The sequence below is a fragment of the Populus alba genome, chromosome 4, assembly GCF_005239225.2.
Source record: "Populus alba chromosome 4, ASM523922v2, whole genome shotgun sequence".
In the NCBI taxonomy this organism is placed as follows: Eukaryota; Viridiplantae; Streptophyta; class Magnoliopsida; order Malpighiales; family Salicaceae; genus Populus; species Populus alba.
In genome coordinates this window covers 18,428,873-18,455,027 of record NC_133287.1, presented here as the reverse complement: position 1 = coordinate 18,455,027, position 26,155 = coordinate 18,428,873, and the positions used below count along the sequence as shown (strand labels likewise).

General features: G+C 33.4%; 3 protein-coding genes and 1 long non-coding RNA gene across 4 annotated transcripts; 1 reads left to right on the top strand and 3 right to left on the bottom strand.

Annotated features, from left to right (window-relative positions):
* Positions 1-1,826: 1,826 nt before the first annotated feature.
* On the bottom strand, positions 1,827-5,644 carry LOC118040452 (protein kinase STUNTED). The gene is made up of 11 exons (XM_035047403.2): positions 5,364-5,644; positions 4,752-5,046; positions 4,552-4,625; positions 4,347-4,465; positions 4,146-4,261; positions 3,539-4,063; positions 3,196-3,444; positions 2,948-3,111; positions 2,636-2,863; positions 2,405-2,554; positions 1,827-2,305 (listed from the first exon to the last, which is right to left on the bottom strand). Exons 2-11 carry the CDS (start codon positions 4,906-4,908, stop codon positions 2,051-2,053), a joined length of 2,037 nt encoding a protein of 678 aa, XP_034903294.1. The 5' UTR covers positions 4,909-5,046; positions 5,364-5,644; the 3' UTR covers positions 1,827-2,050.
* A 4,707-nt stretch (positions 5,645-10,351) lies between these two features.
* LOC118040454 (ubiquitin-conjugating enzyme E2 10) lies at positions 10,352-11,720 on the bottom strand. Its single transcript, XM_035047406.2, has 4 exons — positions 11,507-11,720; positions 11,287-11,414; positions 11,068-11,172; positions 10,352-10,692 (listed from the first exon to the last, which is right to left on the bottom strand). Exons 1-4 carry the CDS (start codon positions 11,574-11,576, stop codon positions 10,549-10,551), a joined length of 447 nt encoding a protein of 148 aa, XP_034903297.1. The 5' UTR covers positions 11,577-11,720; the 3' UTR covers positions 10,352-10,548.
* Positions 11,721-12,530: 810 nt separating this feature from the next.
* On the bottom strand, positions 12,531-16,326 carry LOC118040453 (rac-like GTP-binding protein 5). Its single transcript, XM_035047405.2, has 7 exons — positions 16,186-16,326; positions 14,698-14,785; positions 14,504-14,613; positions 14,336-14,399; positions 13,257-13,321; positions 13,056-13,121; positions 12,531-12,958 (listed from the first exon to the last, which is right to left on the bottom strand). The coding sequence occupies exons 1-7, from the start codon at positions 16,282-16,284 to the stop codon at positions 12,854-12,856; spliced, it is 597 nt and encodes a 198-aa protein (XP_034903296.1). The 5' UTR covers positions 16,285-16,326; the 3' UTR covers positions 12,531-12,853.
* Positions 12,890-16,412, top strand: LOC118040455 (uncharacterized). Its single transcript, XR_004686066.2, has 2 exons — positions 12,890-13,003; positions 13,196-16,412. It is a non-coding gene; the product is annotated as an uncharacterized lncRNA (long non-coding RNA).
* The last annotated feature ends 9,743 nt before the right edge of the window (positions 16,413-26,155 follow it).

Here is a 26,155-nt window from a genome sequence, read left to right as displayed (position 1 = left end):
TTCTTTACCTCTTGGTATCATCCTTTACAGGTATATATTGCGTAATTGTAAATTTCAATTTCGTGATATTGTTACTTGTATAGGAAGAAAAAGGGTTAGATAGAGTTTTTCTAAGTGGGTTTTTAAGAGACTAGAAAAGGAGACAGCACGATTTCGATTTCTTACTTGATGGTTTAGTTTCAGGTTTTCAGGATCAACATTAAGTTTATGTTGTTTGTTCGGCAGTGAAGGGAAATGATAACAGATGAACTCTTTTATTAGATGTTCTTATGCTTCATTGTTTCAACTCCAAGGAACTTGTACACTCCAGCTATCTTGAATTTTGAGTTTTCTTGCTTGTTCAAATATCTACAAGCTGTTGAAGTACTTTAAATGGTGTGGAACTATGAATTAAGGTTGAATAAATTTGATTCTGAAAATCTTCGGATGAATTTGAAGTTTCCTCGTTGACAGTTAAGCTGAAATGATTGTGCTTGTATAGATTCAGGTTTTTGACTTCTTTATTTCCTCCGCATTTGCTTGGTTTTGCTTTCAAGTTATGGCATCTTCATGTTGCTCAGTTTCTCAAGTTCAGTGCCGGCCTTCTCCAATTTTAAAGGTCAGGAGAGAAAAGGCAGAGGTTGAGAAGCGAAGGAACAAAGAGAAGAGAGAGCGAAAATTGGAGGGAAAGATTAAGAAGAAAAAGCATAGTCATTACAGAAGGCACATGCAGCACCGGAGAGAGGATCTATCAAGCGAGAAACGAACATGAATTTCAAGGAATAGAGAGGACTAGTCTTGCTGAAGAGCTCCTTCGATATCAGACAGCTTACACTACTCATTTGACAGCAGTCACCATAATCATGGTGAGTGCCTTTCGACTTGCTCCTGCTTCTGGGTGTTTATACTTCATATGCTTGTTCCTGATACATGCCTTTTCTGTTTTTTAACACAGGAAGCGTCGTTTGGATTGATATCCAATTGCAAGAGCGCAAGGATCAAGAACTGCTGTTCAGCAAACCAGTGTGCTCTATAACAGCAATGGATTTTCGTGTCCAAGAGAAATCCAAATTCTCTCACAGCTGCACCAGGGATCAGTTCTGCTCTTCCCAGAGGGAGTCCAACTCCATCAAGAAGCTGTCCTTTTCTACCTGTAGTGAGACCACGACTACTGCCTTAGAGTTAGATAGACCCGGTGCTGAGTTGTGCCATTCCTGTCCTCAATCTGAGATCGTAAGAGATAGGAAGGCTGCAGCATACAGAATTAAACTTTGGAGATTTAGTTTTGAATTGGATCCCCTTCCCATGAAGAGAGAGCATCCGGAATTTGAAAATCTAGAGTGGCTCTGCGAGACGAAGCCTGGGAGGCAGCCTAGGAGTGACTATACTGAAAAATCTAGTGTTGTCCATGTAAATAAATTTGCTTTAGTATCCAAGACTCCTGTCTATCTATACCGATCTTTCCTGTCATCGAGATGTGAATCATCTGCTTTTCTGCTCGTTAATGTTTTGAGTAGGATCTGCATTACAATGATAATTTAATGCAACACAAGCTTCCACAGGTTGAAATCATTTTAATCAAACCATGCAGGAACTATCATTTAAGCAAAACGTTTGCATCCCAGCACAGTAATTCCGCTGGATAATAAGTCAAGATGTTCACAAGTTAAAGACAGATTTTCTTTCTTTCTTTCTTATCTTTTCTTTCTGAGAGTCTAGATAGTTAAATTCTCTTGAATTCTTGTTGCGTTGATCGTTGTTTTTCAGACTTTGATTAAGACAGAGCAAGCGCAATTGTGTGTTTGGTATACTGCAATCTCCATGTGCTTTTTCTGTAGCCTCCAAGATTCAAAAACAAGCTCATGATAGGCTTGGACCTTAATCCTCTCTCACTGTCAACCCAAACAAGGATTTCACAAATCTGCATCTACAAACCACCTCACTGCAGGGTGCGGTGCAAACACTTTATCCCTTCACTGTACAAATACAACCGTACAAACTACAGGTACAGAATTTTGAGGCAAATTTGGCTTTTAAAGTTTCAAAATTATTGAATTGAGTGCAAAGTCAGCTAATTGAAGCTTGATGATCGGCTCCACCTTTCTTTAACATATTCCTCGAGAGAGAGATTGTTTACTTGCTCCAAACTACTAAATGACGTGGAATCATCATCAACATCAAGCAACGCAAGACTTAAGTGTAACTCTGCACTCGAGCTTGGATAAACTTCATCATCATTATCCTGGTTTTCTGGATCCCGTGGATCCTTGTTTTGAGGATTCACCCACTCTTCCAATTCTTTATCTCCTCTCAGGAGCTTCAGTACCTGTAAGAAAAAGAAAAAGAAAAGTTAAGAAACCTAATCTGACAACCAAATGATATTTCCCGAGAACCCGGCCGCAGACTTGAATGGGTAGTTTTGTACCTCACTCATTTTAGGACGTAGCCTAGCTGCTCGTGTAATGCAGTGTGTTGCTGCAAGAACCATTCTCTGCATTTGAACCTCATCGAAGTTTCCATTCAAGTTCGGATCCACTATGCCTTTCGCCTCCCCACTCTCTAATATTGGTTTTGCCTGAAACTCACAGAACTGAAATTGTTACCAATACATGTCATTAGTGGCAGTATATGTTGTAGTTGTGGAGAGAGCACTTACCCACATGACCAAGCTCTCTTGGCCCTCGGTGCTCTCGGAACTAATTGGTCTTCTTCCAGATAGCAATTCAAGTAGAACGACGCCAAAAGCATAGACATCAATTTTGTCGCTGACTTTCCCATACATGAAATATTCAGGAGCAAGATACCCAAACGTTCCAACAACTTCGCCTTGCGTCACAAATGACGTAGTTGTCGGTCCCCATATTGCCATACCAAAATCAGACAACTGTCAAATAGAATAAAAATGAGTTATGTCATAGTTTTGTGTTAGTTTCCATTTTTTTACCACCAACAGGGCAGATCGGAGTACCTGTGGTTCAAATCCATCTGAAAGAAGAATGTTCGAAGACTTGATATCTCTATGAATAACAGGCCGAGAACATTCGCTGTGCAGGTAGTATAGGGCTTCTGCAATTTTAACAGCTATATCGAATCTCATTTCCCATGACAAAGGAGATTTTTCTTTGCTCTTTCCTACACATGTCATTTGAATATCGTATCAGAATTGTTTCTGTCAAGCTTCACCTGGTAAACATGTACAGGTCAGTACAGGCTTACCATGGAGGTTTTCCTCTAAGCTTCCTTTAGAAAAAAAATCATAGACAGAAATGAGAACGGTATCTTTGATGCAGAACCCAAGAAGAGGAGTGATGTGCTTGTGGTTCAATGAGGAGATGATTGCAACTTCATGAGAAAAATCCTTCATTGCTTCCTGCGATGACTTCTGAACCTTCACCGCCACTGGCTTGCCATCTGGAAGAACCCCCTTGTATACACGGTTGCATCCTCCTTTCCCAGACAAGTTTTCTGTCAAGCAAGATCAGAAATTTATTACGAGAGCATTCTAGAATAGAAAAAAATCAGTTAGTCTAATCTCATGTGATTGATTCATGGTAAAAACCTGAAGAAAAACTTGAAGTTGCGCCTTTCAGAACCTCGTAGCTGAACCATTTGCAACTGGATGAGCTTGCTTTCAGCAGAATATCCAGGCCATTTTCTAGTTCACCCAGTGCAGAAGAACTACTCTTACTGATCTCCTCCAAGATTTTACTCTTCTCTCTTTCTTCAAAATTTGAAATTCGAGGATTTTGTAGAGAGGAGCGATCTGGTAAAGCCATTGCCCACTGTACTACAGATAGTTGCCGGACGTAGTTCCGTGGAATAGCTGAATTCACTCTCCGAAGTAGGGGCCAGCCAGGTCTCTGATCCAAAATATCTCCGGCAAAAAGAGAATTTGATCTCTTCTTACGTACGCTAACAATGCTGCAAACTTCATCCTTCGAGTCTTCACTCTCATATCTTGATAGCAGTTCGAAACTAGATATTTCAGTATCTGCCTCAGAATCGCCGAATTCAGACTGGGTTACTCTTAAAGTACTGAAATTTTCATTTATTTTAAAACTTGGTTTTGGATCACCGCCGAGACCTGACATAATCGAAATCAACATTAATTATTATCTTCTTAGGATCTATTAAACGGATTTTCTCTTAGGACACAGCCACCGAACCTGGTAGTTGATTGTGGTTACACCTTCTAAACACAACTTTTCCATTGTAGATGGCCAAAACATCTGTGGTTGGACGCAGTCGCTTAGCGCAATACCTAGCGGTAGAAGCCCAACCCCTGAAAATGAAATCTGTTTAGACTAATCAGAAAAGAAACATTAAACTATGATTAATGCAGAGTTTGAATTTCCACCAGCCCCTACCTTAGAACACCCTGACTACTGATCCCCACAACTATGGCTACAGCAGCATGGTTCTTTGCCTCTCTAACCAGAGTCCTTCTGACCGATATCCCTTTCGCTACATGACCGGCAAGGCCTACCTGGAACCACAGAGCAAAAAATCATTTTCAAACTGCAACTTTTGCTTTTCAAACGGGGGGCAAAAAAAGGCTTTACGATTGCAGACCTTCTTCATGGAACATAGGCCATCGTAGACTTCTAAATAACTATCGAACAAAGGCTTTTCTCTCAAAGCACGGCCTGCATCAACAGCTCATATATCAAAAAAAAAAAAAAAAAAAAGGAGAAATCATGCAAGACTTGATGAACACATTGAATAAAAAATTAAAGAAAAAAAAAAACTGACTGGACTGTTCAAGGCATTACCAGAACTTCCACAAACGTGAACAGCAATAACACAATCACCAGGTTCAGCAACCTTTACAATAGCCCAGCTAAGCAGTTCTCTGCTCTGGCTATCTATTCTTATCCCGACTAAAACATTCCTCCTCTCAATAGCCTTAGCTTCCTCCTCAACTGTCATTTTCTCTTTTATTCTTGATCGCTCACTTCCACAACATCAAAGCATCTGTATACTCTGTTCATCCTAGAATTTGCAGAAACTCTGCAAATTTATTCTCTTAAACTCCCTTCCAACTTCTTGTAACAATCATTTCAGTCTCTGCAACACAACAGAATATACTTTACATGGTCATGAGGTAGAATAAGAAACTCTGATCGTACCCCACCACCATATTAGGCCCTTATAGCTACCGCATGTGAATTATAAATACTACCCATTAACAAATTCTCTTGAATAATCCAAACTCAAAAAAAAAAAAAAAAAAATTCTCAGATACATCAGTACGCATGCTAACCTACCGTGAGACAAGACTATAAACATAAATACCCCGGCCAAAAAGATCTTGAAAATAAATAAAAAAACAAATGCTGAATCATGCATAAGATAAACAAGAGAAGACAATAAAATAGATGTACCTAAATATATCTGTAGCCATTTGTTTTTCGAGACCAACATAGAATTTAAAATGAAAATGCCGCCAAGTATCATCACCCTCTTAGCTAATGAAATTTAAGAGACTTGTGGAATTTTTTTGATAAATTAAACACGAGTGCTTTGATGACTATCAAGATTAGTTAAACAAGTGGCTAATTTATAAAAGAAAGAGGAAAAGTAAGTAAAGAACAAAAATGGAATATATGGTGAAGAAAGTGTCGGCAAGATAAGGGAATTCCTGGTAAAAGTGGTCAAGAAGATGAAGATCTACGTGCTTAAAGAAAAATTTTTTTTTAAAAAAAAATACGGGAAGGAAGTGTTGCTCCTTCTAAAAGAAAAAAACAAAAAATAATTTATATGTACACTAATCATTTTTATATTAAAGGTGGCTATAAAACCGGAAAAAATTCGCGGGAAACCCATGATATCCGGTTGTTGCAGGGAACAATGCAGGGTCTTTAGAGGCGTAACCACCGGCCGTCTCGAGTCTCGAGGTAATCTAACCACATATTTTAGCTATACGAGGACTTCGTTTTTCCCATGCAAATGAGATTTATACAGGCGGTTTGGTGTGAGTTAATTTTTAAAGTATTTTTTATTTAAAGATATATTAAAATAATATAAAAACATTAAAAAACTATTAATTTAAAAAAAATAAAAAAATTTCAAAGTTTTTTTAGAAATGTTTTTAAAATGTAAAAATAAATAAAATTTATAATCTCTCATCAAAACTTATAATATGGGATTATGTATTTTTTCCAAATGGCAAGAGAATTCGTTTTAGGATAAAAAATATTTTCTTTTTAAATTGTAATTTTTCCTCGAAAGTATTTTTTCGTTCATCTAAATTAAGTATGTATTTATATAAACAACTTGTCATCTAAATTAAGTATTTCTTCGTTCAAGAAAAAGAAAAGAAAAGTTGTGGGGTTAAATCATAGAGTAAAATTGTCACGAATCTCTTATTTCAATGGACAATACTCTGTTTTTTACCCAATTACAGAGGTAAAAGTAGTTGATGGGGTAGCAAAAAACATGGATCAAGCCTTCAATGAACAACCATTGTGGTTGATAATTCACAAAATAAACGTGGGGTTGCTTGAGGAAATCTTCAAAGCATCCATTCGAGACCAAAGCTGGTCTGGTCATCGTATCACTATCAAGCATGTTAAAGTCATTTACAATATTACATATAAATTACGTGGCCAAGTTTGCAATATCCTGTTCCACGTGATAATGGAATATAAATGCTTTAAGCGAGTCTCACTCCACAAATATCATCAAATTTTTGCATGCGATAAAAGAGAGATTATTATTTCACTAATATTTTTTCCTCTCGTGTGCAGTGAAAATATTTTTAAAATTTATGATGGGAAAGCTTAGTAATTCATGGCTGATTTCATATTTAACATACGGGAAAGCTTTTTATACTGATAAAGAGATGTCGTTTTAACTTCTACTGATAAAGAGATGTAGTTTTTGAGGAGTGGTTGGTCTTAATTCTCCATTTCTTATTGATTTCCTAAACAGAGGATGCCATAACCCAATGAGCCCGGGAGTTCTCGATCCTCACTTGCTGGAAACGACGTGCAGTTTGCCACTTTAGTTGGTCAAGTGTCCTTGTAGTCATATGTGTTTGCACATCAGCACATCCACCGACGAATCACAGTAATGGGACTCTTCAAAATTCCTGTGCCTACCGATTTTTTTAGGCCTCGAAGGGAGAGATGCACCACATATACCGACAACTCGACTTGTATACTTTGACTAGCGAACAAACATATATACCTTACCTTCCCCTTCTTTTCTTTTCTTTTTTGTCACAAAAGGGAGCCCAATCCCGAAATTGATTAGAAAAAAAATAAAATATTAGCATCCCATTTTGAACCTTCAAAATTCACAACAATACTGAAGCAACAAGTCGAACTAAGCGAAGAAAATGATGTTTTTCTTAATTAATAGTATCCTAATGTTTAACCATAAGTAGGTACTCGAGTTGGTAGAGTGGATGTGAATTAAAATATATATTCTTTATATGATTTTCAGTTCGACTTTTTTAATTTATTAATATTGATGGTCATGAATTACAAGGTATAAATCCTGATTTACCAGCTTTGTTGAGGATGTAGGGATCTAATTCGATGTGTGCATGAAAGTACTCTATTTATATAAAATATATATAAAAAAATCCAAACTTTTTTCTCTAGACAATTGGTAATAAATAAAATCTCAAGGTTAGTGACTCTTTTTGCGTTCTAACATGTGTATAGTTCGATTAGTGCTGGTTTGGAGCCATGTAAAGAAACCATTTGTTAGAGGAATATAGAAGAGGTCAAGATTCGGGAGTGTGTGGCCTACGTTCTTTATTTTTCCAAAATAATGTATGCCATACACATACCATCAACTTTTCTTCTTTTTTTGGTAATTATATACATGGTTTTATACAGAAAGTGCCAAACAAATTCGCTTTCAATCAACTAATCATGTGGTTCAATATGGATTATAATTAATGCCATCACTTGAGGTGTACTTTATAATTAATTTTTCATCGGGAAAGCCTGTAAAGTTGCACAGGACACACTGCATGTTGTGATTAGCATTCGCTAATTGGCTTCGAATTACAGGGGAGAAAAAGAAATGGTACAAAGTTTCAATCAATCGCCTCTTGAATTATTTCAACTATCATTAGTAGCCATGCTTAGTTTGATAGTCTTTGATGGATCAACCACCATGGTTTGGTAGGTCAGTGGCAAATAAAATAATCATCTTAATTTATGATATGGAGCACAGTTATGATTCGGACTCTTGAGCTTTTTTTTTTTATTATTATTTTTTTATATATATCATTGTTGCATAGCACAAAAGTCAAAAACTTGGAACCAGGTTTGCTAGATTTGCAGTGTTGCTCAGGCTCTGACATGAAACAGTAAATCACTGGGAAAATGAAGTCGGAAGGTGCAACATTCAAATCAGGAAAGGACCTGATGCAAGAAAAATCAAAATTTGGCAACTTCAGAGTGATATCCTTACAGGAGTATTGGGATTGACTTGTATTATGCCATCCCCACGAGTTCTCCCAGACTCTAGTATATAAGTAAAATATATTTAGGAAAATAAAACATGGTAGAGAGTAGTAGAAGATATATTCAATATAGAGAGACAAAGAAAAAGATTTTGGAAATATTAAAACTTCAATGATGATGTTATCAGGTGAGAAGACAAATATAATAATATTAAGAAAAGTTTATCGATGATCAAAATATATCACACAAGTAATTCAAAAATAAGTTAATTATGATATTTTTGGATGATTTGTGTGATTCATTCTATTTATTGTTTATGATTTTTTTTGGTGTCATTGAATTTGTCTATTTAGGATATTTTTAATGGTACCGATAATATGATCATCGGAATTTCAAAGTGTCTTTGGTGTTATTTTTTTTTTCTCTTCTCTCTCCTTCTTGTAATTTGTGAAGAGACAGTAGAGATAGAAAAGTAAAAATAAAATAAAATGATTTTAGAGGCACACCAAAACTCTAATAATAACACTCTCAGTACAATTAAAAAGATCTTGATATAAAAAATTCAATAACATCAAAGAAGATTACAAATGGTGAATGAAATGGGTCACATGATCCATTCAAAAGTGTTTGGTTTACTTGCCTTTGGACTGCTTCTGTGGTGCTCTTCGATCGTTATTGGTGACCTTTTTAGTATTGTTGGATTTTTTTTATCGAGATCTTTATAATAGTATTGATGGTATAATTATGAAGTTTTAGTGTTTCTTCAAAATCTATTTTTTTTTTCTCTTCTCTCTTATTTTTTATTAATCTTGTATCCAATAATTTTATAATTTGAGAGTCACAAATATCAATTGCAACTCTTGAATAGTAGATATTATTTATCAATCTTTAAACTATATTATTTTTCTAAATAATTTTTTGTACTATGTTATTTTATTAGTTTTTTTAGCATAGAATATTAAAGAACTCCCCCATCCCCATCACCAGGGCAGAATTAGGGGTGCTGACAATGGCAAGGCCGTGCAAGGAAATTTTGCAAGGCCGTGCAAGGAAATTTTTTTTAACCGCCCTCCATTAATAAATTATATTTTTAGCTTTTAAAATAAAATAAAATAAAAAATTAAATTTTACCCCCCTAAAATTGTCTTCTAATTTGACCTTTCCAAACTAAAATTCCTAGCTAAACCACTACCCCTACCAAAAAGATACTACTTTAACAGACTTGCATGCAGTGAAAAGACCCGTGTCAACATATGCAAGGTTAGGTTCGCTCTCTTGTGATATAGATTTATGCTTTAGCTAGTCTGAGTTGTTGGGATGCGATGCTAGCCAACAGGAAATTGTTGGGATTAATTGAAGTAGTACAAATTTTATGGGCCACTTGGTTGGATTCATGTCAATCATGTTTATATATATATATATATATAATTGTATTTTAAAAAGGACACATGGTTTTGAAACCGATCTGGCCCGGCAGATCGACCCGGGACTTGACTGATCCGGGGTTGGAATCAGGCCGGATTGAAGAAAAAATAAGTGAAGAAAAAACCTGGTGTGACCTGGAAAGACTCGGTCAAAAACTCGGTTGCAACTCATTGATTTTTGTTTTTTTTTTATTAAAACGATATCATTTTAGTTGTTTTTAAAAAAAATTGACCCAGGTAACCCGGTCAAAACCCGACTACCGGGCCGGGTCTGAAAACTATGATTCGTGGTTTAATTGGTGAATATATATATATATATATATATCAAAATTGAAATGATAAAATGGAGATTGAGTTTATAATAAATTGATTAATAACTCCAGTTAATTTTGAAAATTATCAAGTCTTTTTCGTTCGTGAAGATTTATAGCTAAATAAACCGTCAATAACTGGTTTACTGCAAATGCATAGCAGATTTAATAGCAGTTTACACACACAATGACCTAAGAACAAGGGGAACCATAAGTTCAAAAGTGGCCAACCATTCATGTCCGACAAATGAGAGACTCAAATTACAAGTCACTACTGCCTCGTAAGGTTTCCTTGTTTTTATTCAGCACACTATAAGTTGCGCAATTAGTAGTATGATAAACAGATAATCATTGATGGAAAAATTCATCGTACTATCAAACAAGAACATTTATGGTGGAGCTCAGGGCCTATCCCATGGCGTACTTTTGAGTCCAGCTCCTAGCAGTAGACTCATACTTGATCTTGTCGGCCTTGCACATATGGGCTATTTCAGGAACAAGAGGATCGTCAGGGTTTGGATCTGTAAGCAGTGAACATATGGAGAGTAAAACCTGCAAGAATCCCCCGCAATAAGATGTCAGAATAATTCGAAGCAATGCTTGAAACCTCGAGCGTGGAAAGGTTTAAAAGAATGTGAGATGGGGCATGCGTCCATTTCTTTCTAATTTATAATTCAAGGTAATTGGCCTGGCTCAAATGGAGGGAGCACCCAAATAGGTTAGTTCCTATCTGCACGAGTACTGTTCTGTTCTCCATGATGTATCAGAACAGAAGAGATGCAACGCGATTTGAGATTTTGAGAATCATTTGTTGGTTTTTTGAAATGACGCAGTCCTGATGCCTTAATTATTATGTGCAATTAGAGTGAAATGATTTCAAGATTTATGTGGTGTCCTGTTCAAGAAAGTTCTTCAAGATAAACCCACCTTTGATATGGTGAGCGCAGGGCTCCATTGTTCCTTGAGTATGTCCAAGCAGATGTTCCCGTTACTGTTTATGTTTGGATGGAATACCTTGGTCCTGAAGGCAACCTGCTTGCAATTATTCAATGAAGATCATCATATAGACATGTTCGGATGGTATAGACAGAAAGACAACACTAAACATGAGAAAGGGCTTGAGACTTGTTTTTCTTTTCATCTTACCTTGGGAGGTTTAAAAGGATAATCCGGTGGGAAATGAATGGTAACAAGGAAAACACCACCCGCATAGGGACTGTCATTTGGACCTATGATGGTGGCTTGCCAATGGAACATATCCTCAGCCACAGGACCTGAAATAAAAATAGGCAAAAGGCAGTCAAGTAACTTTCTAAACAAGAAGGAGCCGTGATGTTCTTATATTCAAGCCTTCTGTTCCTGTTACCTGCACTGCATGAAGTTGGGGGATCTCTCTGCAAGTCCTTGAGCTCCTTCAATATTCTTTTCGATGCCATTCGATTCAATTTCGTTGTTGCAGTATGATGATTGCGAAGCTAGAGAAGAAAACCAAGATATGGATGCTGGCAGAAGGGAAGATGGTGGTGTATTTAATAGAGGAATTGGCAATGCTGGAGAAGAGAGGTGTGTATTTGGCAAAGGTCCACACTAATTCTTTTCGCACTGTACTCTCTCTTTTAGAAGGTGGGCGCAGTATAAATTCCAGAAAAAAGTAGCAAGTAAAGAATCATGTTTTATGAAAACAACAACTTGAAAGAGATTTGCTGTTCTGCAATATTAAAATGTTACTATCAAATATCATTCTACCAGCATTGCTATCACTTAAAGAAAATATATGATTCCCTGATAATTGACAAGGACATCTTAGGAGAGTTCCCTCCCTTTGAGCCACCTCTGTTTTGCATTAACTTGAATCTCCCTCTCCTGTCCTTAAATCATCCATAAGGTCAATAAGATCAGAACAAAAACCATTTCTTTCCAATTCTGGTTTTACTTTTCCCAGTCAACCCATTCAATCACATTTATATATTTCATAAGATGAATTAAATGATCTAAACAGAAGGAATCCGCTTTCTAGGTGATGCTTTTGACCACCACCAGTACATGAAACAATCATGATTCTAGTTCTAGATGACCAATCAGGTAACTTCAAAACCACAATAGCTACCACTAGACACCAAGCCATGCCCTATAAAGAAAAATATTCGTCCCTAGCTAATTCACAGAAATGATATCTTGGTTTGAGCATCTGGAAAAGCTTTGAAGCAGATTGGGGGTAAGGGAACCAAAGAATTTGATTTACAGTATCCTTCAAAAGAAAGATGGATACCATATTCCCTCTTTCTTCTTTTCCTGATGTTGACTGGAGGTTTTAAAATTGCCGTTCCACAAACAATACAGCAGGAGCAGGCGCATGTAAATCAGTTACTGTGGATGAGAATCAACTATAATAGCACAAAATCATAATTATATTCCGATTCTCTAAGTGCACTAAAACAGGTTTCGGATCATGGTACAGGAGAAAAGGCTTCGTATTTCATAAGAAATTCTGCCCAGTCTGGTCTACAACATGTAGGCAGGCCTACAGAAACAGTAGACGTGTGAAAGTAAGCAATCACAGCGTAAAACATTAATATACAAATCACAAAGCAACAAACACCTTGATTCTTATAAGTGCCCCCTAGTTCTGTCAGTACAGACTACGGAGCACATCCTGCTGCTTCCTAGAGAAGGCAACTAATTCCACGAATGTGCTAGTTGGTTTGTTACACAATCACAGTATAGAGCAGGCCTTATGTGCCTTCCTCTTCTTTTTCTTCTTCTGCTTGGGAGGCTGGAGGACCACCTTAATGGCTGCATCAAAGACAGCTTTCACATTCTGCGTTTGAAAAGAGTAGATGGAACAAATTCTCTTAGTAATGAGGTAAGCAACAAACTTCTCTTATGATTTATCATCAAGAACTTGATTTACATACCTGCTGTGTTTTTGAACTGCATTCAATGTAAACAGGAGCCCCAATTAGCTTTCTCAGTTCCTCACCCTTTCAAAAGAAAAAAATAAAATATAAGTTTTTTATTCGCTTTATATGGGCTGACATGATAGTATCCACAATAGAAGCAAGAAGGCAAGGCAAACTAGAAAAACGATAGTTAGGATGTGATGCAGCAGCTGATACCTGAGCTGTGGTGATGGGCACTGCACCGGGGTGATCTAAAAAGAATTGTTTATCATCTCGAAGATCTACAGGGAGCAAATTTAGTTGTCATGAAACTCATTTTTTGTCAACAGTTTAGGAGAATTGATACAAGACATTCTATGCTGAGGCACTGTATAACTAAAAATAACTTGGCAATTAACGAAAAGGGTAGTGCCATATTATGGAAGTTCATTATCTCCAAGTTAATCATTGCAAAGATATGCTTAAAACCAATAGCAACTTGAACTAACACACGGTCATGGAATTCAACCAGATATAACAAGTTACTGCTTAGCACTTTCTGAAAGATATCAGTTCAATTGGCTGATACATACCCTTTTCATTTAACCCAAATCCAGAAGAGATGTACAAGTGCCAAACATCTAGAGAAGCTATCAGACTGGGTTTTTTGGCACTGGTTATTGAATAATGAATGCTTACTAAGAGCATCTTTATTTATGCAACCGGCCACAAAAATTTTGGATATGCTCAAAACTACTCAAGCTTCTGAAAGTGTCATCAAACCACAAAATAATTCTATTTTTGAAGTATTCATAGCAAGCCCTTGCAGGGTGGCATGGAGTGATGTAATTTGTTCAAATATCAAGTTCAGCCAATTTAATGGTCATTTCTAATATACAATATATCTCCCCCATGCTCCCAATTCAATTGAATGCGCCTTAAAAGCACATAGTTGAGTGTTAATATATGCTAATCTTTATAGAAATGTTCATTTAAGCACAGCCCTGAATAGCACTGCATCATTTCAACTATCCCAATATGGCTTCAAGAAACCTCATCTTGTTTGGGTCCATGAATACATTGACTAGTGATTTTATCATCATGTCACTTACAAGAAAATTAAGTGAACAGGCGGAATAAAATATCTGAAGTTACTACATGACACTCGCATACATCAAGGGATCTTGAAAACCAAGTTCAAAGATTCAAAGCTATTGACCACATAGGCAGGAAAAGCTAGTCTTAGGCTCCCAGCAGAGAATTCTATAATATACCAAACTTCTGCATTGTTCCTTAAAAATAAGAGTAGGACTTACCAAGCTTTGTCCCGACAAGAATAATTGGAACACCAGGTGCATAGTGCCTCAATTCAGGAATCCACTATACATGAGACACAAAAAATAAAAATTCATTCTCACATGCTCATAATCAGACACATAACATTTAACAAAGACAAGAGTTTCTGAAGATAATGTAGGTCTTACTTTCTTAGCAACATTTTCATAGCTGGCCTTGCTAATGAGGGAGAAAGCAAGCAGGAAAATGTCTGCCCCCCGATAGCTCAAAGGCCTCAGTCTATTGTAATCTTCCTGGCCTGTGCCATAAAGTCAATACATGAAGTGATTATCATGAACATTTATAAGACAGGAAAAGGAAATTTTATTAATTTGAAACCTACCAGCAGTATCCCACAACCCTAAATTGACAGTGCTCCCATCCACAACCACATTTGCACTGAAATTGTCAAACACGGTTGGCACATAATCCTGTTTCCCATTTTCAGAAAATACAGCAAAAAGAATCCTTGATGTTAGAACCATTCTTTCCCAGTCTATATTGGAATATTATCAAAATTACAAGGAAAAGGCAGGCAGAAATGCTGAATCACCACAACATAAATCATATAACAGAGCTTTCCCAAAGCATTTAGAGGGAATATTCAATCTTTGAAAACAGAAAGAACCAGTTAAAAACAGGATTACAGTTTCTGTGAAAACCAAAACTGAAGAGAGAATCCAGAAAACACTCTTTTCTTCTAATTCTGCTCAGCTCAAAATACAAGAAGAGTAAGATCAAAGCAAGCATTTTTCCAGGAATATTGCAATGTAACAGAGTGAACCTCCAAAAATAACCCCAAAAGTCAAACTTGTTAGAGGTCTCCAAGTGGAAAAACCCACCTAAACTAAACCTATTACTAGTGTGAGGCCAGTTTCAGCTGATTAACCTATTTCAAATTAAAAATACAAGAATTTTACTGCCTCCACGTTTTGTTTGCCAGGTTAACACTTCAATTAGCTCTTATTTAAGACAATACACCAGTACAGAAACATGTTCTGAAAGTGAATTGCTTGTAAAAGGCATGGTCAGTTGAAGGATTCTCCATATCAGTTCCTAAGCAAAGACAAATTTACCATAAAAGGACAAAAATTGTTGAATTTCCTCTCAGTTTCCACATTCTCGGGTTGCTAAACAGAATCAGATGCCAAAAACCCAGACCCTTGACCTTCACTCCAGAAGTTTTTAAACAAAGAAAAAACACCTCGACAGACCCAATTACTTAAAAAATAAGGCTCCGTTGACTTAACATGACAAATTGCAATCTAGAATTCTCTTTACGTTACTCACATTTTCCAGGGAAACAAACAGAGAACCAAAAAAGACCTAAACTTTATACCCCAAATTATAGGTTTTGAGCAAAAAAAGCAGCACTCCATATTCTAAAACCAATTACTTTTATCAAGCCCAGTTGACATAACAATATATCTTCCACATTCCGGGCATCTAAAACAGTAACCTATACCTAAAATCCTTAAGCTTGACCTCTCAAGCCAAAATTTGTTAAAACAAAGAAAAAGGCACAACCTTGACAAACTCAATTAGATTGACTTAACATGGTAAATTTCAATCTATGATACTCTTTACACTCCCTGCATTTTCCAGGAAAACAAACACAAAAACGCAAAAAAAAAAAAAAACCTTTACATTCCAATTTAAGGTTTTGAACCAAAAAAGCAGTACCCCTTCAACCAAACCTAATTAGTTTTATCAACCCCAGTTGACTTAACAAATACATCTTCCACTTTCCCGCATTTTCTTTTCCTAAGAACCAAACAGAAGCTAAAGCAAAAAAGAAAAAAAGAAAGCAAAAGATTGTAACTTTACTTACAGTAGGGAAAGTGTTGCTGGTGTAGGAAATGAGCATGCAAGTCTTTCCAACAGCACCATCACCAACAGTGACACACTTTATGAATCTTGAAGCACTCATTTTCTTTCTTTCAATTACAAAACCCTAGTGGTCAATTCTTGAAAGAACATAGAGAAACTGAATGAGAGAGTAACGTGAATCTCTTAAGTAAGTAGCACAAGAAAGAAATGTAGTAGGCAAGCAAGCAAGCAATCAAAAACAAAGAAAATTTAGGGAGCTGGGCCTGGAGAAAGAAAGAAGAGACAACTCTTGCCAGCTATAGGGTTACTATATTTCATGTCCTTGTATTTCTACTCCTAACAAGTAACAATGTATTCACCAACACCCATCACTTTCTATATTTATTTTTTTAAGATTTCCATAACAATTAACAAAACGGGTTACTATTCATTTTAATATTCATTGTACTAGTATAATTACAAATTGCAAATTACTAAATCTTCTCGAGACGTTACTGTACAACAACGCGCTAGCTGTTTGGCACTGTGGTCCAAATAGTTTTTTGCAAAAATTCAAAAAAAAGGATCGTTTTGAATATTAAAACATTATATTTGAAAAGCAACCGCTACCACACTCCCAAACATATTGGCATGTAAAACATTTTTTACAGCACACATATTACTATTTATTATAATAGGATCATTATGATTTTTTCCTTAAAAAAAAAACCATTGAACTAGACTTTGTTGGCTAGATTGTTTATATTTATCATTTCTGTTTTTTTTTTCACAGAAAAATCATGACTTTACCTTTAAAATATAAAAAAAATCAATACCTTTTCCTCATAGATATTTCAATCATTTTTTTTAAATAATATAATTATTTTAATGTTCTTGGAGACAAAAATAATATAAATCTATCATAATTTTTTTTTTTATCATTCCACATTAATTTTATTGTAAATTTAGAGGTTGTTCAGGGTTATAGTAATTTAAATATATTAAATATTATTTAAAAAAATAATTTACACACACCAGCATTCAGCATGTGAACAACCCTCATGTCATTCAAATAGCGCATGTGAAGCCGTCCAACCATCAAATACATGCCTTTCGTGGTGATGCTTGGAAGAGCTAGGCCCTCGTGACCTGATGAGATGGCGAGTGCTCCAAGATTCAAGACAGTTTGGTATTGATGACTTTTTTTTTTCCTTTCTTCTCTTTATTTCCAACTAGACTTTCATGCAACCCTTAAACAAATCATAAGCAACCATTTATTTTGTTGATTCTTTATACTTGATCCCCTTTTTATTATGATTTTTTTATTTTGAATAATTTATATAATTGGTATGTCTTTTTAATTTCACCCTCTTAATTTTATTTTATTTTCAAATTTGGTCTCCTTTTTTTTATTAATATTTTTTTATTTGAAATCATTTTTAAAATTTATTTTGTTTTACGATTTTACAATCCTTTGATTTTTTTTTCTGTCAAATTTAATCTTTATTCTTTTGTTTGCCTTTTTTTTATTTTATTTTTTTGCTTTCACAAGTTTTTTAAATTGACTCATAATGAATTTCTTAATTGGACCCAAATCCAAGGTCACGAGTTGTGAATTTTTAAAATTTGATCAGGTTTAAGATGTTTGTCCATGTTTGCTTCATTTTTTCCCCTTTGTCCAAGCTTTTATTTTCTCGATTCATCCTTCACTATTGGGTTTTTTTTTAGCTTGCTTTTTTGTGGAATTTCTTACTAGTCTTGAAAATGATTCGGTTATCTCAAGTCTTTTATTTAATCGTTCTTCCTTGGGTTTTTTTGGTGAATTCTTTAAATTTATTTTTTACCCGATCCCTTCTTTCAATATTTTAAAATGATTTTTTAAAATAATTTATACGGTTAGAATTATTTTTCCATTTCATTCCCTTTTATTTTTTTTTTCATTTGAACTTAGTTTTTATTTTTTTGATCGTATTTTTTTTTATTTGAGATAAAAATTTAAATTATTTTTATTTGTTTGTTTTCTCTAGGATTTTCCACTGGTTTTGAAAATGACCCGATTTTTTTGGTTCTTTTTCATTGTTGCTCTTTGTTGGATTTACTTTGGCCAATCAATATTATAATGGTTAGGAATTAAGATTTTTAATTAAGCCAGATCTAAGATTTAATGGGCTGCGTATTTGAGACCTTTGTACAAGTTTAGAAGATTTGTCCAAGTTTTCTTGGTTTTTTTTCCTTCTTAAAGATGATGTTTTTTTAAAAAAAAAAATTTATCATTCAATCTTTATATCATTACTGATTAGACTTTGGTTTTTTTATATATATATATATGATTTTTAACCTTGTATTTTTTTTTTTTGTTTTTTTTTTTTTTTGGTTTGTCCATATATTAGCTAGTTTTTCTTAGTCACATCTATTTCTTAAGTCATATTAAAAAAAAAAATCAAAACACGTTTGTGTCATAAAATTACAATTTTTTTTTTTAATTTCACCCTTTTTTATTTTTATTTTTTTTGTCTTTTAAACTCGGTTCTCATTCTTTTTATTGCTATTTTTTCTATTTAGGGTCATCTTGTAGGTTATATATATATATTTCCATCCTCCATGAGTTTTTTTTAATCAAATTTGATCCCTATTTTATATTGTATTTGTTTCACAAATCCATCCTTTACAATTAAATTGGTGAAAATTAAGCTTCTTAATTCAACTCGGGTCTAGGATTTCACAGGTTACGAGTTTTAAAAATTAGACCAAGTTTACAAAGTTTGCTCGGGTTTGCTTTTTTTTTTTTTCCTTTCAAGTTGATGGTTTTTTATTTACTCTTTTTTTTAGAGTTTTGCTTCTTTTTTTTTTTCGTTTGACTTTTATAGGGTTAGTCTTGAATTCATGACCAGAGCCACCTGTTTCAAAGATTAACACATGTTGACTTTAGTTTTTTTTTTTTAAAAAAAATTTATTTATTTTAATGTTATCATTCAACACATGATGCATTGAAAATTAATCTTTGTGTTTTTTTCCCATTTCCTTTCAAGTGGTCCTTTCTTTCCTGCTTTTCTTTGTACAAAATTTTCCCAATCTGATGACTATTATCACAGAGTTTATGAGTTAACTTAATCTAACTAGTTTTTTTGTTTCTTTTTTATTTATTTATTTTCAGTTTTTCCCTTCAAGATTGAGTTTTTTTAAAAAATATATGTGTGTATTAATTAGTGAAAGATTATGTATTATATGATTATTATAGTAAAACCCTACCAACTTTTTAGCAAATACAATCACATTAGTTTTGGATAATATTATGTTGTTTTAGAAATGATTATTGTTTGATATTATTCAAGAAGATGTTTAATTTTTTAAAATAAAAAAACAAAACTAAAAAAACACGAACAACCTACATAACATCAACCAATTAGCTAGTTATAGAATAATGGAAACACATATTTAGGGGGTGTTTGAGAATGTTATAGTAATTATTTTTCAAATTATTTTTCGCTCGGAAATGCATTAAAATAATATTTTTTTTTATTTTTTAAAAACTATTTTTGATATTAGCACATTTTCTTAACATGTTTCCCTCATTTATAGGTGTATAAATGCTTGGAATAGTTATTCCCCTACATTTATAGATGTATAAAAGGTCTTTTAAAGACCTATCACATTTTCATCTCATTAAAACATATATTTTCCTCATTAATGATATGTTAGAGATTTTTATTCCACATTAATGTCATTAGGATCAAATGACTCTTCAGTCTCTTTACTCCATCAAAACAAGTTCAAGAATTATAAATACCTTATGAATCATCCAGGTAAAGGGTTTACTTTTTCTACTCTCAAAAACATTTATACCTTAACCTTTAGAGCATTTATCATACATAAACAAGAACAAACATTCTTGTTTTTGGAATCTAAAGCTTTTTCTTTCACTTCTTACAATCTTTATTTAAAATTATTGATTTTTTTTCATCGGAGAGTTCCTAAATTCCACTTAAAAAAACTATTTTGCAGGTACCGAGATTTTTACAATCAATTATATACTTATTGGGTTATGAAAAAGAAAATATTAAGATGATCATTTAATTAACTAGTATCCAAACATCAAATAAAATATCTCTTATTTGAATTACTTGGACATCATCACATATCTTAGAAACAAATCATTATGTTGCATGTATCTTTTAAGCAAGTATAAACTTCTTTTCTTAACATGTTTGATATGTTAGGTTTCTAGAATTTATGTGCTTTGAATTATACTCAACTTAGTTTCGGTGGCTCAAAAATACGACATGACCATTTAAAAAAATGACAAAAGGAAGAAGAAGAAGCTACAGCCTACCAGAAGGGTGAAAAATTGCTAGATTTGCCGATGTTACTTCTAGAGATAGATTGGGTTGGTAAGATTGCCTTCAATTGGAAGCAATTTGACACTTGATAGGTTAATAAGATGAATAGGTGGGGATGGTCGAGTCCTTGGTTTTCAAGGGGAGCCACTAATTAAGGTATCACAAAAATAGGGGAAGCCATTCATGAATTGAAACGAGACATGGTTGAACCTGCAACTTGGAATGGTTAGCATTGTCCAACGTTCATCGACTATATATCCTGAGTCCTGACCTATCTCACTCAATAACTCTCTAACCACCTCAATCCTCCATGGGAATAAAGTTAGGTTATTGGCTAAGGGTCCATTGACCCACCTAATCCTAGTAGGTTTTTGTGTCATCAAATTTTTACATGTCAACGAGCAATTTTGTATTGGGATCTGGCAAATAGTTTAAAAGATAGAAGCCCTTTGGCCTGTATGTGTAGAAAAAATCAAGCCAGCATGTGATTGATGAGCAGATATCATGAAAATCTAAGCGGAAAATGAAGTGCAAACAACTCAAAATCTCAATTGCCAGAGCAAGAATCCTTCATTTTCTTAGGTTTACATATGCAAGCACCAACTCACCCTCTCAGTCAACCTGTTTTCGTTCAATGTTGCTGTCGTGAGTCGTTAATCATCACCTAACAATTTGTCCAGACCTTAGAACATTGCATTATCTGCCTAATAAGACAGCAACGTTAGCTAGATCTTAACCCGCTAAAGTTCTGCAGCTCAAACATAGGTTCTAATTAGTCCCTGTTAACTTTAGTTTATAAGATTATAGGTAGTACAAATATCAATAAACTCCTGATCAGGCAAACTAAAAATATTAATGGCAAAGAATTAATTTGGCCAACACATGGGACGGTTGGCAGCTACTCCATGTGCATGAATGGCCAGCCCTATCCTCGAGTTACTTTCTCAATTCAACATCCTATCCAGAGATGCTACGATCCCTCCCTGTCAGCTTCCCACCAATCTCTTGTTGTTCTCATCAATACTCAATACTCAATACTATAAAATTACGATACTTCGACGCTTATTCTTCAAAATGAATATTTTTATTTATCATTCCACGTAGAATATCCTTGATCTTCTCAAACACATCTCGAGGCTTAGTATCAGTCGTCATGTCCTGGGTTGGAAGACTGACCGCTCTGATACCATTTGTTGCGGGTTGAATATTAATAGCACCAATCTGGAGGTTCTCCAAGAGTGCAAATTGTTTAAAAAAACTCAAGATGAGCAACAATGGAAGGAAAATTAGTTAGAACACAGAGAGAGAAGGGAGTCTACGGTTCCTGAGCTTCAAGCTCATCATTTCATATTTTTCATACCCTGACAAAGTCTGTTACAGGATATATATAGATATATGCCCACCATGCACTCTAAGCATGTCAGCCTCATAATATCTATGCCCACCATGAGAAGAAGATTTGTCACCTCATGTCCGTGACATCCTATGTCATAGCACTTGTGTTTAATATAAAATTTAATAAATTTAATATTTTTTTAAAAAATATATCATAATAGATTTAAAGAAATAATTGTATTGTTCAACATATGTTGTAAATTAAAACATGTTTTTTTATTATGGTTATTTCATCATATATGTCAAATCTATAACGTGCATGATCCTTTTTTGCTTCCATCTCATTCTACAAGCAAGTAGACATTCATTAACCACGCCTAAGTTTCCATCTAGATAAGTCTACTTCAACTCAAGTTCTAGTGTAATTACTTCTAACTCATCTGGTAATGGATAAAATAACATACCATATAATGATATGTAGCTCTGCACCATGTAATGATTATAAACAAATTATGTAAAGTCTGAGTGATTCTCAACATAACATATAAGAACATGTGACTATGAATGTTGAAATGTCTAGTATTTACTACACATGCAAGTTTTATCATTCAATCTGATTAATCATATGATTTATTTGACGACACTAGGTTTAATAGAGGTGTTGACCTGAAAAACCTATTGTTCGAAGTCGAACAACATTATAGTATAATCTCTTAATCATTTTCAATTCAACCTGAATTGTTGGCGATAAAATTATTCTATATCGAATAAAATTATTTGTTTCACATCTCTATTTGACCCAATAACTATTACACCTATAAAATATTAATTGCACTAGAGCATAAACAAGCATTGCACGAACAAATTTCATGATAAAACGATTCTAATATATTGGTTCTTATATTACCATACTAGTGACCACTATCATAAGAAAGTGCCCGTTTTTCTTTCGGTTCTTACGCAAGTCATTCTTGATATGCTAGGTCCAACGTACACATTCTTTTATATCAAAAATCAAATTTGCACCTTGAAGATTTATAACAAATCCTCATCAAATATAATTTTATATATGGGTCTTTGAATTTATGATTGAAGTTGCTAACAAATATTAGGCACTATATCAATGGTATCATGTAGGTTCATGCTAAATTTATGTTACTTTATCCTTTATGCGTGCATGTTTATCTGATATTATACATATGTTTGTTCTATCATCGGTAAAGTATCTCTATAAGCAAAGTAAAAATAATCTCCAATTATAATTATTTTCATCAACAATTACAAAAGCCAAAGGGAATATCTCATTATTTGCATTAAAAACAATTGCAATTAATAACTTTTTATCATATCACCCATATATATGTGTCATCAATATTGATTGATGGCCTACAATATTTAAAACCTTCAATACAAGGTCCAAATAACCAAAAAAAACCCTTCAAAACACCATTGTTCTATCATCAATATTTGTTTTGTACTTCCAATTAATAACCAGTTCAAGGCTAGATTATTTTATTCTCAATAACAACTTTGATAATTTTTCAAATTACTCTAAATGTGAACCAAACAGATGCTCAAGCACCTTTTATTTTACAACTCATGCTTTGTCTTATGATATTTTATATTTGTAATGCAATTTTTTTTATTCTTGAATGCTTATAATCGTTATTGAAAGATTATTCATCACTAGGATCGATACAATATTAGCAACAAAATTTTAGACAAAGATCAAGGTATATATGTGTGTGACCCTTTTAACTTTGTTATTTCAAATGTATTCAATCTCTTATAGTCAAATACCACTTATATTATGGTGCTTGCACATATTATAATTGAAAAAGGTTAAGGTCAACCATTGAACTTGATATTCGATTGTTTGAGTAATGTACCACTATTTAACTGCATTAATTATATTATTTTTAATACTAAAAATTTAACCACCCTTCAAATTAGAGTCTTCTGACAAACATCTATGACTAAATGTCTAATCATGAGAAATAAAAAAATATAGACCTAGAAACATCTTCAAATTCATAAACATGAGATATTATTTTATTATCAACATCATCATCAATATCAACATTTACTATCATATTTAGGTATAACATCTTATCATCTTCATTGTCACTAGGCTCACAATAGTTATATCTATGTTAATCAACAAATAAATTGTCAAATATAGTATTATCACTTTTTTATAGCAAATCATTTGACAATGAATTGCTATTCCCTTTACTAACTGACCTATTCAACTAGAAGTTAGAATACATACAAGATTTATTCCCTTTACTAACTAACCTATTCAACCAGAAGTTAGAATACACAAAAGATTTGGTCGTCTACTCACATATAATACCATCATGTTCAGTCCATTTTAGATGAAAGAATTCATCATTGTCTTAAAACTACAATCGCATATATACGATACAGGATAATATTGGTGTTTCTCAACTTTACACCTCTAGATTATATTAATTGAAATATCATTATAATTTCACTTAAGTCCATGACATGTAGTGTTTTTCATTTCCGCATATGACATGCCTAAATTACCCTTTAATAGCACATTGCTTCCATCATTGTAGATGATACTATTGTTCAAATCAAGAATAATAGTACCACCATAATGACATAACATATAGATATTATAAGATATTTTGTAAAAAAAAAAAAAAATAAATTCAATTCCGGTTAATTGAACATAATTTTAACTAAATTGCATTAAATTAACCCTAATTGCCCAAATTCAAATAAAGTTTTAAAATTTAAAGCAACATATATCACTAAAATTCAACATAATCTATGACATCAAGCCTAATTGTTATTCCCTGCTCAATTGCATAAAATCAAATTCAAATTCATAGAAAATTCAAACAATTTGAATAAAATATTAAATTCAACAACTTATCAACAATTCAACTCAACATAAATTCATTAAAACTCTACCTCACTCATGCTTTATTACACAAAATCATCAATCATTATTGATAGCATTCTTAGTTGATTCCAACCAATTCACATAAAATCTATAATTCAACAACTTATAAAAAATTCAACGCAATGTATAATTCATTAAAATTTTTAATTCATGATTAATGTTATTTTCATATTCAACTACATTAATCTTAATTAATGGCATTCATAGCTAATTTACCATTAATTCAACAATTCTTAAATTCAATCTAAGCCCTAAATAATGATTTCATTTCAACTAAACTAAACACAAGTTAAATTTAAAACCCATATAATTAATAACAATGTAGTATGTTTATCTTACTTGTAAAACTAGAAAGTGTTGGGGTGGCGGTGGCAACAATAACAGTTATTAGATTTTTTGTAGAGAAAAACACCCTGAGAGGCTTGGAGACTAAGATAGGTTTAAGTTTTTGGTGTTCTAAGAGGAAAAAATAAATAAATGATTCATGGGTTTTTTAGAGAGGGGGTTGTTCGCATTGCTTTTAGAGAGATGGTTGGTGTGTGTTTGTGTTCTTCAATTTGAATAAGGATTTAAGTTTATGATATGTTGCACTTTAATGTTAAATTAATGATATTTCAAAGCGCGACAAGGTGATTGTCGCACTTAATTTCAGAATAACAATTTTTATTAAAAATCATGTTTCTAGAATACGACAAGCTTAGACTGTGTTATTTCACAATATATATATATATATATATATATATATATATATATATATATATATATATATGTTATTCCGTTCAAAATTTTATTTAACTGTGCTATTGCTTTTCTAAAAAAATAAAATCCCTTCGTGTCCTGAATCCAAATCTAAAATAATGATCAGTTTCGTGGTTACCACTATAATTCTATTGACTTTATATAGCCGACACAGGCCCATGAAATAATCCTGCCTTGTACTTGAAGTTGAATCTTGTTGTTGGGTTTTTAGGGTTCTAGGCCTGGGCTTAGCACGGTTTGAGTTTCTATAAATGCTCTTCGCATGAACATTAACTGGCTCCTAAATCTGTCGATGGATCTATTTCCTAAACTTAGTGCTTGCATCCATTATTTGCAATTTCATTATGAAATTGAAAATATTTTTAAAGAGTTGTGAATAAATTAATTTGGAATTGAAAAAATATATATATTTTTAAATTTTTTTAATATGCTAAAATCAAAAATAAATTTTAAAAATAAAAAAAATATTTTTAGTATATTTATAAGCAAAAAAACACTTTAAAAAACAATATCTAACACATTTTCAAACATTTTTAAAATAATTTTTTGTTTTAATTCATTCATTATATATATATATATATATACATACATATATATATATATATATTAATTATTTTTGAGCT